Raw genomic sequence first — 18,424 nt, forward strand, 5'->3', positions numbered from 1 at the left:
ATGCCGATTTCTCCTCCTTTCACGTGCTATGCAGATTTCTACCAGTTTTAGTTCTGTTTTTTCGTTTGTGTTTTGGGAATTTGATGTGTTTGATGATTTGTATGTGTGAATTCGATATTGGTTTGTTGAAATATCGATGTTTTTTCTTCGTTTTCTATTGATGTGGATCGTATTTTTGATTCTTTCATGTAGTTTGCTGTTCGTTGTTGTTTTTTTCTCTGGGAATATTTTCACATGTGGGTGTTTTTTATTTTTAAAAATTTTGATGCTTGACTTGAGGGTGTTTGATATTGGGTTTTGGGATTACTTGGTGGGTTGCTAGTATATATATATATTTTTGGAATATTCTTTCATGTAGTGTACTGTACTCTGTTTGGTGTTATTTTTTTAAGTGTCGTCTGGCGGCGTGGATTTAAAATCCATTCGGTGGATTTTGAAATATGTGGAATCGACAAGATTTTGCAGATCAGCCTTGAGGTGGGAATGCAAAAAGGCTCTTTGGAGGGATTTTGGAGCAATCCAAATCCTCGGAAATCCTTCCTACTAAAGTCCCAAAAAACTGGAATCCCCACAAATCCCTCGGAATCCAAGCTACCGATGACCCCTAAGTGGCTTTTCACATGTGGCTTTTGGTTGTTTCACTTTTGATGCATGGCATGAGAGTATTTGATCTTGAATTGTGGAAATATTGGTGGTTTTTTTAATATATATTTTTCTTTAGATTTTATTTTTTTTTCAATAAATTTCTTTCATGTAGTATGTTGTTCTTCGTCTGAGTGTTATATTTTTAGTGGATTTCACATGTGGGTTTTGATTGTTTCTCACTTTTGATGCTTGGCATGAGAACATTTGATCTTTGGTTTGTGGAAATATTGGTGGCTTTCTATTTTTTTCTTTTGATTTTGTATTTTTATTTTTAATTTTCTTTGATGTAGTATGCTGTTTTTTTTTGTTTGGGTTTCTTCTTTAAGTGGGTTTCACATGTGGCTGTGGGTTTTTCTTTTCTTTTATTTTCTTTTCTTTTCAATTTTTTATGCTTGGCATGAGAGTATTTGATCTTTGTTTGTGGCAATATTGGTGGGCTTTTAAAAAAAAAAAAAAATAATTTATTGGAAGATGATACAGTGAGGTGGATGAATTGGAATATCATAGAACCATCTCTCTGCAGTACATGCTGCAGGATGAAGTATTGAAACTATCGATCAAGTTCAGCCATCTAATTTCCTGTATTGTGGATCGCAATTTATTCAAAATTTGCATCCATCAGATGATGCTAGACATCTGATCAGTGGCCTCATTGCTCGAAAGTAAAGAAATCTGATCAATACGATTCGTCCGGCATGTCTGATTTTTCATTTTTGATAAGTAGGCCATCTATGATAGTTATCGCTAAATGTAAGGCTTCGTTTGATTCAGATCACCCTGCGAGTTTACTGTAGAGAGTGCTCTACCATATCCAGGTTCTTGTGGGCTTTGCTCTAATTGTCCTTTTCCATATTAATGGTCTTTTTATTTTTCATTCATGCAATATATGGGCTTTTGTCTACATGTTGTTTGATGGTGGAATTTTGGATATTTGTCATTTTGTGCTTACAACCAGTGTTCATATTATCGGCGAAAAATCGATAATATCGCCGATATTACCGGTGTCACCGGAGTTGCGACCCCAAAACTCACTTTTTTCGTTTCTCTTCCTAATATCGGCGAATATTTGGCGATTTTATCGATTTTTCATGTAAAATACAGTTGTCGGCCAAAAATCGCGGCCCTGTCAAGGGATAACTGTAGCTAACAACTCCTTTTCGACGATAATATCAGGGGCTACGTAAATACCCAAAAAAAAAAAAAAAAATCAGAAAAAATGGGGAAAAAGAAACTTTTAGTACTTGTGGAATAGGATCATTGATCGGAAGTAACAGTGGGCCAATCGATTTATTAGTGTGCCTTTCTTAACTAAGTGTCTAAAAATCTCTAATTTATATTTTGTTTTTCTTCAAATAGATCACAAATTTCAAATCAAATGATGATTTTAGCGAAGAATATGCGAAATCTCAGGAAATTTTTGAGATTTTTCGGCATTTTAGGGTTCCCTTCTGGAACCTCTTCTACAGGCTTTTTTCTGGAGAGTGCTTTTCAGGAGTTTAGGGTTTTGAAACCCTTTTACAGGGAGCGGAAGTGGATTAGGTGTTACGTGTGTTGGTTTGGAGCGTGCGACCTCGATGGCGTGGATGTCACCAAGTTCATTGGACCCCACCATGATGTATGTGTTATATCCACATGGTCCATCCATTTGGAGAGATCATTTTAGGTCATGAGCCAAAAAATGAGACAAATCCAAAGCTTGGGTGGACCACACCACAGAAAGCAGTGGGGACAATGATTCCTATGGTTGAAAACTTCCTTGGCCCATAGTAATGTTTATTTGTCATTCAAGCTATCCATAAGATCACATAGTCATTGACGAAGGAAAAAAACAAAAATTACACGGATCCAAAACTTTTATGGCCCCTAAGAAATTTTCAACGATAGACATTCAATTCATACTATTCACTGCGGTGTGGTCCACTTGATCATTGGATATGCTTCATCTTTGGAATCAAGCCCTATTATTATATGGTAAAATGGATGGACGAAGTGGATAAAGTATATAAATCACAGTGGGCCCCACAAAGTTGACTCGGTCCACTCGGCGTAATAATTTACCTGGTGTGCAATCAACTTCCCACATCCAACTTGTTTGGGTCTCCAGGGTAGGTGGCTTAGTGCTTTGTGGGGTCCATCATGATTTGATATATTTTATCAATGCCATTCATATATTTTGCCAGATAATTTTAGGGTATGAGCCCAAAAATGTGGCAGATCCGCATCTCAGGTGGACCACACCAAAGGAAGCAGTGGTGATTAAATGCCCACCATTAAAAACTTCCTAAGGCCATTGTAATGTTTTTTTGCCATCCAACGTCTCAGGTGGTCCACTTGATCATTGGATATGCTTCATCATGATTAAATCGAAAACACAATTATCAGCTTAATTGAAAACTTTTTGTGACACTTTAGAAACTTTTAATGGTGGGATTCAATCACTATTGTTTCCTTTGGTGTGGTCCACTTGACATTTGGATCTACCTCATTTTTCGGACCATGTACTAAAATGATATGCTAAAACGAATGAATGGGGTGGATTTTGACATATATCATGGTGGGCCCATGGAACACTGTCCAGTAGCCACCTCCTTATTGGCAACATGATAAAACACATGCCTTACGCCAGGACATGAATTGGCTAGTGACGTTGCCACTAGCCAGATGGCTAGTGGTTGGTGCTGTGTGGGCCTAATCTTGATGTATTTATTTGATCCACGCCGTCCATCCATTTTTTCAGATCATTTTAGATCTTGATCCAAAACATCAAGCATATATAAATTTCAGGTGGACCACGCCACAGGAAATAGTAGCGATTGAATGTCCCACCATTAAAAACATCTCAGGGTTCATTGTAATGTTTATTTGACATCCAACTTGTTGATTAGGTCATACGGACCAGTTTGATCCAAAACTTGTGGCCCTTAAGAAGTTTTTAATGGTGGGCGTTCAATCAACACCGTTTCCTATGATGTTGTCCACTTGAGATTTGGATGTACCTATTTTTTGGGCTTATACCATAAAATGATTGGAAAACTGGATGGATGCGTCAGTATGTCAGACAAGTGCCATATCCAAGCCATCCATCCCCAAGTACACAACTATATAGATTATACTTTTTTAGTTCATTAACTTTTACATGTCTTAATTATTATATGCTAGCTGCATTTGTATTATACGAACTCATTTTTGTTACAATTCGAGTGATTTCTTACAATAACGCATGCTTTTTGGGCACCATGAAATGAAAACTTATTATTTCATGTATTCTTTTTGTACTTTTTTTCCTAAATTTGCAAATATGTGTATTTAGGCATGCCCTGAAGTTTCACTGAAAAATTCCATCACTTTCCCCATGTTTCATCATTTTTCTTCACATTTCCGGTTATCGGCGATAAAGATATTATATATTTATCTCCAGTCAGCGAAACTTGTAGCAATACTGACAACTCGAACACTACTTACAACTACCCTTTTTGGTACAAACACTTTTTCCTACTTTAAGCAGTGAGAAGTAGACCTGGGCATGGGACGAGTTGACTCGTCCGACTCGTTCAAACCCGACTTGACCTGAACAGAGTGGATGAGTTAATCCAAACTTAGTAGACTTCGTCCAATCTGAACTCAAACCGAGTCAAGTTCGGGTCACCCAATAACTCAACTCGACTCGACCTGAAATTCGACTCAGTACTGACTCGATTCAATCTGAAACTCGACTCGTACATTAAAAAAACCTAAATCTAATGGTTGGGGTAATGTAGGGTTCTTAAAATAATAATAAAAAAAACTAAATCTAATGGTTGGGTTAACGCGAGGTTCGTGGAAGCGACAATTGTTGTAGATGGATTCTGCCAGGGGAAAGGACAGATCTGGCGATGGACAAGTGGGAAGATGCAAATGCAAGAAGAATGGTAAATGGGTTTTACAGTTGGGCACAGAGAAGATGGGGCTGATGGTTGCAGAACAGTTGGGTCCAAAGAAGATGATTGTGCCGTGATCAAAATGGATTTTTCTTGCACAAAACATAGATGAAGCTGATGCTTACAAATCTAGATGGGATACGGGTCCTCCAAATGTTGATTCTGAGGTAGTGGGTTGCAGCAAGGCATACACCCAGATTTGACATTTTAGATCTAAGATCCCGTGTAGTTGATGGAGAGGCTGCAATTTCGCCAGGTGCACCTAGGTTCCGAGCTGTGATTTCAGCCCGTGGATACCCGCCGCACCTGACCCAAATCGTTGCTAACTCAACCTGACTCGATACCTGTGACCGGGTCAGACTCGGTCTGGGTTAGTCTAGGAAAGACCCGGACTCAGATCGGGTCAGGCATGCTGGACTCAGTACCGAGTTGGGTCAAGTTCGGGTCAGGTCTATTTCAAAACTGGGTCGAGTCGGTCAGCCCTAACTCGATCTGACTTGAATCGATGCCCAAGTCTTGTGAGAAGGGTGTTTGTTGTTGTTGCCGGTCTTGTTTTTGTTCTCGCTGTAGTTTCTCATGCTTTCTATGAAATTTGAATGTGTGACATGCTTGATTGCCTGTTGTGATAATATTAGTAGGATTTTGATATCTTCCTTTTGGATTTTTTTTCTCTATAAATTCTTTTTGTTTGAAGTGGGCATATGTATTTATAGTGAATTATCTTTCGAAAAAAAGTATTTATAGTGAATTGGTGTTGTCATCGTTGTGGCTGTTGCAACTTGCAGCCACCATCACTTCCATCCTCGTCCTCGTTTTGTTGGTGTCATCGTCATTTGACTCACTTGTTTGACTATAACCTTTTCTGCTTGCTTCCAACTTTTTTAACTAGGTTCCTATGATAGTTCACCACCATTTTGAAAATGGTGGTGACTCACCTTCCTCACATGTGGCACTGTGTGTGGCTGTCTGCACCTTCCAAAACTTTTGGAGGGGGGCATTGTGGTTGGAGCATATATGTAAATTCACATTGGTAAAAGAAGTCTCATCTATCCAATGATTGCCATCAAATGGATGGTTAAAAGTAAAACATTGAGCAGTCCAAATTCAATGGGAAAAATATTATCTTCTTAGTGTAAATTTTGGTTGTGCTCCATCCACAATTTGGTCAGTTCGGGGCCAATATGCAGGTTTTTATTAGTTCACTAGTTTTTAATAGACATTCTATAAGTAGGAGTGTGCTTCAGTATTAACTGCAATAACTTCCTACGGTAACAGTACAACACACTATAGTACCTGCTATAGCACTACTACAGTGTGCTAGTAGGAAGCGGATTGCGTCCGACCCTCGCCCGGACAATAATCCGTCCATATAGGGGCTCCCGTGGGACCCACCATGATGTATCTGTTTATCCACGTCATCCATCCATTTTCTCAAGTCATTTTAAGGTATGAGCCCAAAAATGAGGCACCTCCAATGCTCAAGTGAACCACACCAGAGATGACTCTTGCATTTAATGGTTTGTGCATTTAATGCAACCCAAGCTCACTATTTGGTGTGGTCCACTTGAGGGTCGGACCTTCCTCTTTTTGGGCTCGTATCGTAAAATGTTATGAGAAAAAGGATGGACAGTGTGGATAACTCTATGGACGGATTGTTGTCCGGGCCGGGTCGGATGCAATCCGCTTCCATGCTAGTAACGGTACAACATGCTCTACAGTACCCGCTACAGTATGCTACTTTATACAATCCTACGAAATAAATCTTTTTCTATTGAATTGTGTGAAAGGAATGTGATTTAATTTCTTCTTTTCTTTGTCCTACAATCTGAAATCCATCCGCCTTCCATCAAGTTGGTATCAGAGTAAGTTCCACCCATGGATAAATGGCTACTGAAGAAATATGCTGTAGTAATTAATAAGGAGATGTAACCAATTGGAGGGAAGTCAAAGAGATTTAAAGATGATTGGATAAGTTGACACTGTTTACACAAGATCAAGGAGAGGCTCCTCGTCCGCGAGGAGATGTTAGCACTATGTAATTGTATATTGGTGATTACAACAGTACTGTTCTAGTCCGTCATCCTCATGATAGACGAGATGACCGATTGGAGAATCATGATTCGTGACTGCAAATATGGTGTAAGATTTGAGATGCCCGGGTCCAGCGAAGAGCCTAAGAATTTCAGAAATTACAAATCCAAGACTCATATTAGAATAAGTATCCAACAATTACATCACAAACAAAGATGATGAAGACGCTTGGTCAATGGGTGGATCGCAGATGGATCAACGGAGAGATTGGCAGAACTTGATGAGGTGTATTTTGAAGCATGTATAACACATTAATCATTCCACAGAGATCAAAATAGGCAATTCAAGATTCAAGAGTGAGATGGAGGGCACGACATTGAATTATTCCATGAAGGATGGTGAAGACAACAACGCACGATAACATGGGGTGCCTCAAAGATCATGGCAACTCGAGGGGTGGGCCTACATCATAAGTTTCTAGCAAAGCTGAAAGTGCACCTTTACAATGGCGGGTCCTGTTTGGTGATGCATGCAAAAATCGAAAGTGCACAGATTGGCAGAACTTGATGAGGTGTTTTTTAAAGCACATATGACACATTAATCATTTCACAAAGATCAAAATAGGCAATTCAAGATTCAAGAGTGAGATGGGAGGAGACGCACCATATTTGGTCCACGAAACTACGAGGAAAGCAACAATGCCCAATGATATGGGGTGCCTCAACTTGACAGGTGGGCCTACATCATAAGTTTCTAGCAAAGTTGAAAGTGCACCTTTACAATGGTGGGTCCTGTTTCTAGCAAATCTGAAAGTGTACCATTACAATGGTGGGTCCTGTCTGGGAATAAAACAGGGGGCTGCCAGTTATTTGCATGCATCGAGTCTAGTTTTTGTGTTTTTAGTAGTTTTTAATAGAGTTTCTACAAATAATAATGTGCTAGAAAACTCGCTACAATACTTAATACCATACTGCATTATAGTAAATGCTACATCATGCCTTGCAGTACTGCAGCTGAGATTTATCAGAGTTTGAAACTAAGTTCAGGGTTGGAGATCTTTCTAGAAATGCATGGTTTTGTAGATGACATATGACTTGGAATATCATGCAAGGAAAAGTAGGTTGTTTTATAGAAGAGTCTTTTGTAGTGGAGAAAACCCAGAAAATCAATGTTTTCTAATGGGATTGTGTGAAAAGTGTGTGATTTAATCCCTGTCAATTCTTCTTTTCTGCTTCCTACAATATCGCTGCACCACAAGGATTTTTTGTTTCTTGAATTTTATTTATTATTATTATTATTTTATTTATTGCTGCCATGGCTTCCAAGATTATAATCATATTGTTGTCATATTTGCCATTGTAATCATTTTCATATGCGGCACCTGCTTACTTATGAGTTATGTCTTACATGTTTGACTTGAACATTTTACAGGATATGAAGCACCGAATTTGAGGTATGGCCATCTATGTTCTTGACCTAATTGTTTAATTTTATGACTGGTATCATGATATGATAGACACCGTTTCCTTGTATTTCTCTTATGGTTATACATATTAGAGTTCATAGGTCCAGTTGTTAGTGTTTTGGTGAAAATTTCGGGATTTAAATTTTTGCACTAAACAAGTTTGTGGACCAAGTGATCTAAAATCATATTATTTGTCTTTTTTATTTTTATTGTAAAGCTGTGCTACATGTGTGTTCACAAACGCTTGTGTGATTTCAATCAGCACATTCGATATAGCTCTCTTCGATTATTAACATGTTTTCTTGCTCCATTTTATCTATAGAAAGTAGACCTTTTTTTTTTCTGATTATAGAAAAGTAAGTAGACCTTTCTTCTGACTATAGAAAGCTGACCTCTCTAAAGCCTTTGACTTATAAATGGTGAGGAAACTCTGGGGGTTTCTTCTTTAAGTTACTCAACATCCATGGTCATTACAAAGTAGATTTTGGATCTTTTAAATGGTGGATTGTAGGGTCCTTCCAATTAAGTTGGTGAGTTGTATGGAGGTTTCCCTTTAGCTTGTATGTGGGGAATATGGAAAGAACGAAGTAGGTGAGCTTTCTTGTAATATCTTGTCATTGATATTTGTACTGAAGGAAAGAATTGAACACTTCATCATAAGTTACGACTAGTACTGAAGCTTTTAAGGTACCAATGCCTCAATATTGGGTGGTGGTTGGAACTTGGTCATTTTTAATTATGTCAAGCACTGGGAGAAGATTGACCTGTAGGTGCCTAGGCTTGTGAAAATTGAATATGGAAGTTCAAGGGGGAATCTTGGTGGCTTGGTAGTTGGGGGTGTGTCATTAGAGAAGAAGCTTGTTGGGTTGGTGTAGCTTGTTTTCCTAACCCTTTCGAATTGGTGAATCCAATTCTATAGAATTGAGGGCTATAACGAAGGACTGCATCGGGCTATAACGAAGAACTACAACTTTTCTTCAATTCTCTAAATGGCCCCATTATGGTGGAAATAAACTTGAAGACGAACTTCTCGTGTCACTAGTTTGTAGTAATATCCTGTTCTCTGGAAAGGCCTGTCTATTCTAAATGAGATTAAAGATATGGTTGGTTGTTAGAAAATTTCCTTGAGGTAGGTGTCTAGGGGGTGAACTCCTTAAGGCCTGTCTAGATTGTGAAAAGCATGAAAGAGGAAATATTGTTTCTTAGGAAACCTTATCTCCAGAAAATTGTGGTAAAGGAAACCTTGTTTCCCCACTTGCTTTTTGTTAGACTTAGCCTGAAAGACCCAACAATTATCAACAATATGTCTGTATCTACTACAGTGAGTGTGCACTGACTATCCATACCACGATCACAACCAATACTACAACCATGACCTCAGCCAGCATTAATATACATGCATCAAAATTTCTGAATCCTGTCAATAGGCCAGATTTCTCAACCGCAGTTGGTCCAAGCTATTCAACGTTTGTCATCTAGTAAAAGCAAGGTATATACACTGGTAAGTGAAGGTAAAGAAGGAGAATTAGGAATCTTAGCTCGAACATGCCCAAACTTAGGATTTAAACATGCCAACATTTCAAATGCCATTTCCTTCTCAACACTTCTTTTAATGCCTTTGTATCTGTAGAGCAAACAAATTGAAGATCATCCAGGAAAGACAATTCCTGCCACAAAGCATGCATCTTGCTTTAATAATTAGACACTAATCTCTCCTCATCTCAAATGACTAATCCCTTGATAAATATTGTAAATGCGGATTATATTATTCTGATCAACATATAATTCGTAAGTAGTCAATTAAATCTCATGCGCAATGGACAAATGAAAAGTTAAAACTTTTGGTTCCCTAGAATTCAGGAGCCAAGACATAACTAACAAGTTGTTTGATTTCACTCCCCATATTAGGATCAATCATAGGAGGTTCTGATATACTGCCATCGATATATCTCAACTTCTGTTTTCCTCCAACAATCATCTTAACAGTTTTTTACCATTGAAGATAATTGCTGGACGTAAAGTTTAGGAGTTATAATCTGCAACTCAAGATTCTCATAATGAACAATCAACGTCTCCATCTTGGAGTTTATGGGATCAACTATCTTAGATATTAGTGATGAAGCCATATTTTAACCTTTTAAAAAAAAAAAAAAAAAAAAAGGAGTACTAAATATCAAGATTTCACTCCAACTGATACCCCAAAAAAAAAGAAAAAAAAGAAAATAAGAACTACTATAACCAGCTATAGCTTGTGGCAGTCTAAAAGAAGACCCAAAGAATTTTGTTTGAAAAGAGGGCTCCAATCCTCATAGCTTCAAACCAAACCACCAGAAAGGAGAAGGGGATCATATGGCTCAAGTCATTAAATATCAACAAATCTTGATAATCTTCAAAAAGGAAAACAAGTCTTAAATGCTTGATTGTTGGCCACAAAAGAATCGCTGTAAATCAGGATGGAAAGAACTAAAAAAAGTCCAAACGAAAATATCTAGCAAATCTTTCAATCGCTAGACTAGAAACTGCCACTAGATCCCCTGTTAATCACTTTCAATCGCTGACTAGGTTGCAATGATTCTCAGACCGAGAAAAATCTGAGAAGAAAAAAAAGAAGAGAAAAGAAGAAAGAGGAGAGAGAGGGAGATCAACAAGGGAGGCAGAGCACTCAACAACCAAGCTTATGCTCAAATTGCTTGCTTATTTGGGTCCTTACTCTTACTCCAGTGGTAGGAGTTTCAAAACCTGGTTGAGGGTTCGAGTACCCATAGTTGGTGAAATCCCACCATGGCGTGAGTGTGTGGCGGTGTGTGTGCATGTGTAAAAATAAAAATTAAAAAAAATTAAAAAAATGTCAAAGATGAAAAAAGCCTTTGGGAGAAAAAAAAAACTCTAACTGGGGCTGGATGACCAACATCTTTTTTTTAAATTATCAAGTGACGTCCCAAGTTACATAAAATATCCTTGAAACCAAGGGCAAAATAGGAAAACATCAAAAAAATAATAAGAAAAATAACAAGAGAATAAGAGACAACCCATGGTCCAGAGAGAGAAGGCCCATGGTCCAGGGAGAGGGCCCACTGTCCGGAAATATCTACATTTTTCAACGAGATCTTCCTAGAAAATGTGGGCACATTTCCGAAGTTGTTATTTGACAAAACAAAATTTTATGGGGAAAATTTTCCTGGTAGTTACTAACATGCCCAGGATTAAAACATGTAACACATGTGGGATGCTTGAGGATGGATGGTAGCACATGTAGCATACAAGGCACGTTGGCACATGTGGCACTTGAAGTTGGATGTTGGCACATGTGGCACAAGTGATGCATTGACACATTTGCCCTGTTAGGTGCTTGAAACTAGATGGTGGGATATGTGCACGTCAACACGTAGACACACGTTGTGGCACATGTGGGATGCTTTGCATGTGGGGGGCAAGCGAGAATGGACTGTGGCACATGTGGCAAATTGTCACATGTAGCATAGTGGTACATGTTGGGCACAAGGGAAGATTTATAGTGTCTCATGCGGCAACATGTGAGAGGATTGAAGATGGATGGTGGCACATGCAGGTTTAACTAGTGAGAAACCCATTTTCCTACCAGCAACATGAGGAAGTGGGTAACCTCATTTGCCACTTACAAAGGCTTTACAAACAGTGTAAAGTTAGTTTCATGGGACACAGTGTTTCCTTTCCACAAATCCAAACAGACCCTTAGTGAATTCTCTTGCAGAGGAAGGCATCTATCCATTCTCTATGTATCGGAACCTCTTATCCATTGCCTTAATGGTTGATAGGTTCCTCTCATCTTCTTATCAATTAAATTATTGTCATTGATCCAAAAAAATAAGAAGAAGCAACTCCTTGAATAGTATAAAAATATGGTATTAATCGGGCCCCCTGTTTTGTAGGACCTTGAATCAGGCCCACCATTTTGTAGGACCTCGAATCAGGAGCTCATAACTTGGAATTTGACTCTCACTCGAGGAACCCTAAAAAATAATGTTATTGGATCCAACCATTTGTTTTTATTCATTCTGAAACTGATGTTTTCATGTAATAATTTTTTTTCTTTTCTAAAGTTAACACCCAATTTTACTGAGCCAGAAAATGCACTAGAATAGGAAAAGGGAGCATTCCCAGGAGTGAAACAGAAAGAGTGACCCTGTCATCACTTGAAAAGGCCAACTCACCAGCAATTCATGAAAGAGTGGTATTTCCACTAGGAAAAAGGGTGCATTCCCAGGAGCGAATCAGAAAGAGTGACCCTGTCATCACTTGAAAGGCCACCTCGCGAGCAATTCATGAAAAGAGTTGAATTTCAATATAGAAGGGTGATCAACTGTCATACAATGATTATAGGTTATATAATAGGGCACATAATAAATTATATTGGCAATGTTGAATTTCCATATAAAAGCTCCCTTGATAATGGTAAGATCCTAAAAACCTATGGTAAATATAGTTATAAAAACATATGCTTAATATTGACCTTACATTGTAGCTATGTGCAGTTTAGAGAAAAAACTTAGAAAAGAAACCAATCCAGGAATGTCTCACCCACTTCCATGGAGCATTGGAGTGTGACATGCGCACAGCACCCTTTTAGAAGAATGTGCACAATAAAGGTGGTGACGGTCACTTGTCCTACTTTGTGAAACCAATAATAATAATGGTATATATAATCCAATCTATGTTTATATTTACTCTCCCACTCTACGTCCTAGTTCAAAGATTCTTTCAGTTTCTCTTAGATGCCATCTCTTGGCAATGAAAATCTTCTGATGGTTGTGGACGGATCATAACACTCTGGACTCCAAACATGAGAGGAATCTGCAGGAAAAGTATTAGTTTTGCAGAAAATCACTGTTTTCCACAAAGGAATCCTCAATTCCAATTCCACTGCATTTACTGTGGTTTGGAAATCATGATTACCTTTTCCCTCACCTTCATTGTTTCCCACTGTTTGGATTGCAAGAAACGGTGGGGAACCTTCTCTAGAATTTATTGTGGATTTCTTTTGGAAGAGAAACCATGATTACCTTTTCATCAAAACAACTATTTTCTGTTGTTTGTATTGCAAGAATACAATTTCCCTATTTTTATTGTGATTTGAAAATCATGATTCCAATTTTCCACATCCTCACCTTGCATTCCTCCTATCCAAATAGGCCCAATGGAATGCTAGGCCCAGTGTATGTAAGAAACTTTTTTTTTTTAGTAATTTTTTAAAGCTAATATTACCTACATTTTACTATAAAGGAAGCTCGCAGACAAAATTACAGTGGCTGGTTTCTATGTGGTGGTTCCTGACTTCTTATACAGAGATCCGTACAATCCCAATGATCCTAAGAGACCAATTATGGAGTGGCTAAAAGATCATGGAACGGTTGGTTTCTGATCTCTCTCTCTCTCTCTCTCTCTCTCTCTCTCTCTCTCTCTCTCTCTCTCTCGTATCTTTGTTTAAAGTTTATTATTGATTTTTTGAATCGAAAGGTCTCTTATTGATGATTGATTATAACGAGCATTATGCTTTTTTTTCTTCTTTTCATTTGAAAAGTATTTATTTAGGTTAACAAAGCACACATAGTATGCATACACACATGCATCATGACTGTATGGTTATTTTTGGATGCATGTCTCTTTATGTTAGGTTAGGGAAGCATTCATGAATGTATGGTTCATGCCTGCATGCATGATTGCATGGTTGTGTGTATGGTATGTATGCTTATGTAGGTTAACAAAGCATACTTGCACGTATATCTTCATGTGTGCATGCATTGTTGCATGATTGTTTGTGCATTATGTGGATGAAGAGATTCTTGCACTGATACAAGCAAACTCACCTAACTTTGCTTCTGTATGGATGGGCTCATTCAACCGAAATGGAATGCTTTTGCCTTTTGGTGCTCAGCATTCAACTGAAAAAGGTCCAGGCATGGTGGCTAGGATCTTGCAACCTGGGTTACTTCTGAGGCATGGTCCAATGAAGTTGGGATGTAACAAACCAGTTGTCTGATTGCTGAACCATGAGCCCACTTTTTAGAATTGAAGATCCATGTATATTGTGCAAAGTTGAGGGTGGTGTTCCATATGGTTCGTCTAATAAAACCGGCAAACATTATCTAGGGAAAAGGTCACATAATTATCTAGGGAAAAGGTCACATACATGGATTGGTGCACCTGGTACCATTTACCTAACATCTCCCACTATCCTGTTAGCAGGGGAATCCCTACACATCTGCCCCCAGCTTCGCAAAATTTTGGCCAGAAATGTGCATCAGGTGTGATGAGCATGTGTGGTGATTGGGACTGTTGATCGGGTGGGCCACCTGGTGGATCAACTAGTGGCAATTATTGCAGTAATGGGGCAATAATAACCATTAAGTTTTGTGAGTTTTTCCATTGCATGTGGACCATTTCTCCATTTTGAATGACTTGCCCCCTTTCCCAAGCCTCTCATTAGATGGGCCATCAAGCCATGGTCAACCAAACCTACAGTCCTGATCACTGTTCAAAACTGTTGCATGTATGGCAGGGATGTCTCAGTGTGCATATCCTGAACTCATGATGTCCATATGTCATAGTAGTATTCACTTTTGTTACCCTTTAATGCATCAGATATGCAAAGCTTTTCTTTCTAAAAGTGCCAGTGTTGGACATGAAGTAATCCAAATGGTCCCTTGATTTTTCTCATGCTGATATTGGTTGCTATTTGAAGACGTTGCTATAGCATTCTTCCAGGCATGTTTTGGAGTTCGTTCTTGGTTCAAGGCGCATTCAAGTGGTAGCACTGGGGGGTGGGTGGGTTTAAGAGTCATTTATTTGTTAACCTAGAGGCATTTTGCTTTTCATGTCAGTAACTTGAGCAATAAACCTATCATGGCACAGCTATCTGTATTCATTCCTTCAATGATGCATCCTTTTGCTATGATTAATTGCAATATTATGATAAGAATTCAGCATCCAATACCTTATAACATTCTTACAGGATAAAGGAACTGAAGATGCGAAAGCAGTTGTTGCAGCTTTGAAAAGTAAAGGAGTATCTGCAATTGGGGCTGCGGGCTTTTGCTGGGGTGGTGAGATTTTCTTGTCCTCTTTCATTGAGATAAGCTTCCTTCTATGGAGTATTTTAGCCCATCAGCGAGCTACAGTGCCCCATTAAAAATACTATTATTATTTTATTTGTTAAGTATTACTGTTAGTCATGGCTAACATTCAACTTCCTACGTCTTTTTTTCAGCGAAGGTAGTGGTGGAATTAGGGAAGCACAGTCTCGTCAATGCTGCAGTGCTTTGTCATCCTGCCTGGGTCACTGTTGATGATATTAAAGGCAAGTGTCTAGTTGCTCAAACACTTTCGAATCAGAGGAATCATATGATCATGGTTGTTGTACATTTTGCATCTTGAGGCTGTGCCCGTGGGGCCTATGATTAGATCACTGATCTGATGGGCCTGGGAGATTTTTGGTACGTGGTTTGTGTGGCCTGTCAGATAATTGTCGGGATCACCAGACGATGGGCCCCACTTGTAGAAACTCATTACCTGAGGATAGTATTCATATTCTGGTACTTCAAAGGATTTGTAAATTTCATTGAGCTCCTGTGCTTCTGTTGAATCCCAATTCACTTGAGGTTTTCCTTTTCTTTTAATCTGTTACCATTTATATCTTATAAATAATGATTTATTCATTTTCAGAGGTTAAAACTCACACTGCCATACTTGGAGCCGAGACTGACCACCTTTCTCCACCAGAGCTGGTGAAACAGTTTGAGGAGGCTTTATCTGCGAAAGCTGAGGTAAGGGATCTCCAAGTTTTTAGAACTACAATTGCAGGCTAGGCATTTTTTCCCCCTTATGCATGATCATGTGTTTTGGTGAAATGTCGTGGATATCACTCAGCCCCTTCATATAGACTGGAACCATTTCCAATCTCAAATACAGATGAATGGAAGTTGGCATGCTATATCATCTACTTTGAGCACTCAGCATGCTATATCATCTGCCATCAGTTCAGAAACAATCACACAAATTCCACGTCTCACATGAAAATCCAAACATACAATTAAAAAAAGGGAAATCTATGCGGGTCCAAGCCGACACAGGCTAGGACTGGACGAATAAAAATTATAAACCAAACGATGTCAAAGGGAAATAAAATCAACTACTCATGCATAAAAATCAGTCCTTAATCCAAGGGATTCCCTAATTTCAATTCAAGGAACCCTAAGGTGATAAAAATGGGCAAATCAATTAGGGATCATGTAATCTAGGGTTAGGATTCATGAAAAACGGCTATGAGAGGATAAAAGAGGATAAAAATCTGAGCCAAAAGATGATCCCGCGTGTGGATAGCAACAATGGCCCAGACGGACGTGCGTGTGATCCCGGCCGCATGTGTGTGGGGCCCACTATTCAGAAAAAGGCCACCTTGGCCCTGGTCGGCCAGGGATGGACTCCAAAACCCCCAAATCTCAGCTCGATCCGATGTACGGTTTGTGCATGGTGCTTCGCCGAAGTTTCAGCCCTCCTGTAGGGCCAGATTCTGAAATTTTGATGTGATGCAACAAAAGGACAAATTCGAAGTACGGATGGTGGGGGAAGAAGGAAAAGAAGATAATAGAAGATGGGGGTGAATTAGGATCGATGTGGCTTCGCACCACGGTAGTTAGCCCTTCGAAAAGGGAGGGCTTCGCACCCACTTTTGAATTCTTCCACAACTCACGAAGAGAGCAGAAAAATAAAGTAGGAATTTTTTATTAACTTCAATGAATGAAAAGAACTACAAGGGGTGCCTATTTATAGGGAGAACCCTATACCCAAAAACTCGCACCATGTGCGACACCTATTACTTGGCGATGAAGTAAACTAAAATAAAAACCAAACAAGAAAATCTAAAGCGTTCACGATATTCTAAATAATAACAATAAGCAAAACCTAAAATATAAAACCAATCTGATGAGTGGGCCACGATCATGAGATCCCATGGTGGACTTTTCTTGACTATCGGGCCACTTTTCTAAACCAAAACTTGACTTCTAGCTAGGAGGCCCTCCCTGGACATCGTCATCGAGCCAGATCGATGGTGGGGTCCTCCTTCTACATACATACGTGTGTAGGGGGCGGCGTGAGTACGTGTGTACGCGTGATATCCCCATCAATTCTCCCCAGCTGCAAAGATTTCGTCACTGGCGAAATAAAACTCCTGAACCGCTCCAGGATGTCAGGATCAAGTCTCTGAAGCTCCTCCTCAGTGAGTCACGTGCTGTCTGAAGCCGGGCGTGACTTCCATTTAACCACGTACTTCTGAAACCTGCCGTCTGACATTGAAACTATCTGATGGTCCAGGATATCCTCTATTTCCTTTTAGGGTGTGTGAAGGTTAGGTATGAGAGATAGAGGCTGAAAAAATGAGTCTGGAATGATAGGTATGAGAGGTAGAGGCTGAGAAGATGGGTCGGGACGGATAGGTATGAGAGGTAGAGGCTGGGAACATGGGTCGGAACGGGTAGGTATGGGATGTAGAGGCTGAAAACATGGGTTGAGAAGGGTAGATATGGGAGGTAGAGGCCGAGAAAATGGGTCAAAAATGGTAGGTATGGGAGGTAGAGGCTAAGAAGAAAGGTTAGGAAAAGTAGATATGGGAGGTAGAGGCTGGAAAAATGGGTTGGGAAAAGTAGATATGGGAGGTAGAGGTCGGGAAAATGGGTTGGGAAGGGGTCATGGTTCAAGGGATAAATATGGGGAATCAGGATGGGTGGGCGAAGGCCGGACAAAGTATCAGTGGTCCCCTGAAAAATAACTGAATCCTCCACATCGGATGTGAAAATAATTCCCATGGAAGGTGGAAGATCTACCTCATACACATTGAGACCGTTTCGTTTTATAATTTTGATGGGTCCAACGCTACACACGTGTAACTTACAAACGACCATCGAAGGATACCGCTCGGGCCTAATGCGGACCATCACGAGTCCCCAATATTGAATCCTTTGAAACATTTATATTGGTCTCTGTAGAAAATATGCAATGTTCATTATTAGTCATGATCTTCGCGATTTCTTAATGCCATGAATGAATGTGATGCACAAAAGACTCTGCAGACTCTGACGGCCTATGGGACAGTGACATAGGGACAAGATCAATAATTTTTCTAGGTTTATAATCACTAACGACTTCACAAGGACTTAGACCTGTGGACTTATCGACAAAATTATTCAACGTAAAATCGGTTGTAGGTATTACGGTGTCCCATGTTCTGGTGTGCTCTATATCCCTCCTAGGGGACTCATCCAGTAGATCATCAGGACAAACATCACGAAACTCATCCACTACCGGAATGACCTCAATGGGTAACTCTACACTA

At 39.4% G+C, this 18,424-nt stretch overlaps 1 protein-coding gene across 1 annotated transcript in view; it reads left to right on the forward strand.

The window, feature by feature from the left end:
- The window catches only part of LOC131226131 (endo-1,3;1,4-beta-D-glucanase-like), a 32,406-nt gene that overhangs the window by 194 nt on the left and 13,788 nt on the right, over positions 1–18,424 (forward strand). Inside the window, exons 2-6 of the mRNA XM_058221843.1 lie at positions 8,025–8,046; positions 13,318–13,444; positions 15,047–15,137; positions 15,302–15,391; positions 15,757–15,857. Of these exons, the coding sequence (XP_058077826.1) occupies positions 8,025–8,046; positions 13,318–13,444; positions 15,047–15,137; positions 15,302–15,391; positions 15,757–15,857 (431 nt within the window). The remainder of the gene's footprint in view (positions 1–8,024; positions 8,047–13,317; positions 13,445–15,046; positions 15,138–15,301; positions 15,392–15,756; positions 15,858–18,424) is intronic.

Source organism: Magnolia sinica, chromosome 14 (assembly GCF_029962835.1).
Source record: "Magnolia sinica isolate HGM2019 chromosome 14, MsV1, whole genome shotgun sequence".
NCBI classification, from domain to species: domain Eukaryota; kingdom Viridiplantae; phylum Streptophyta; class Magnoliopsida; order Magnoliales; family Magnoliaceae; genus Magnolia; species Magnolia sinica.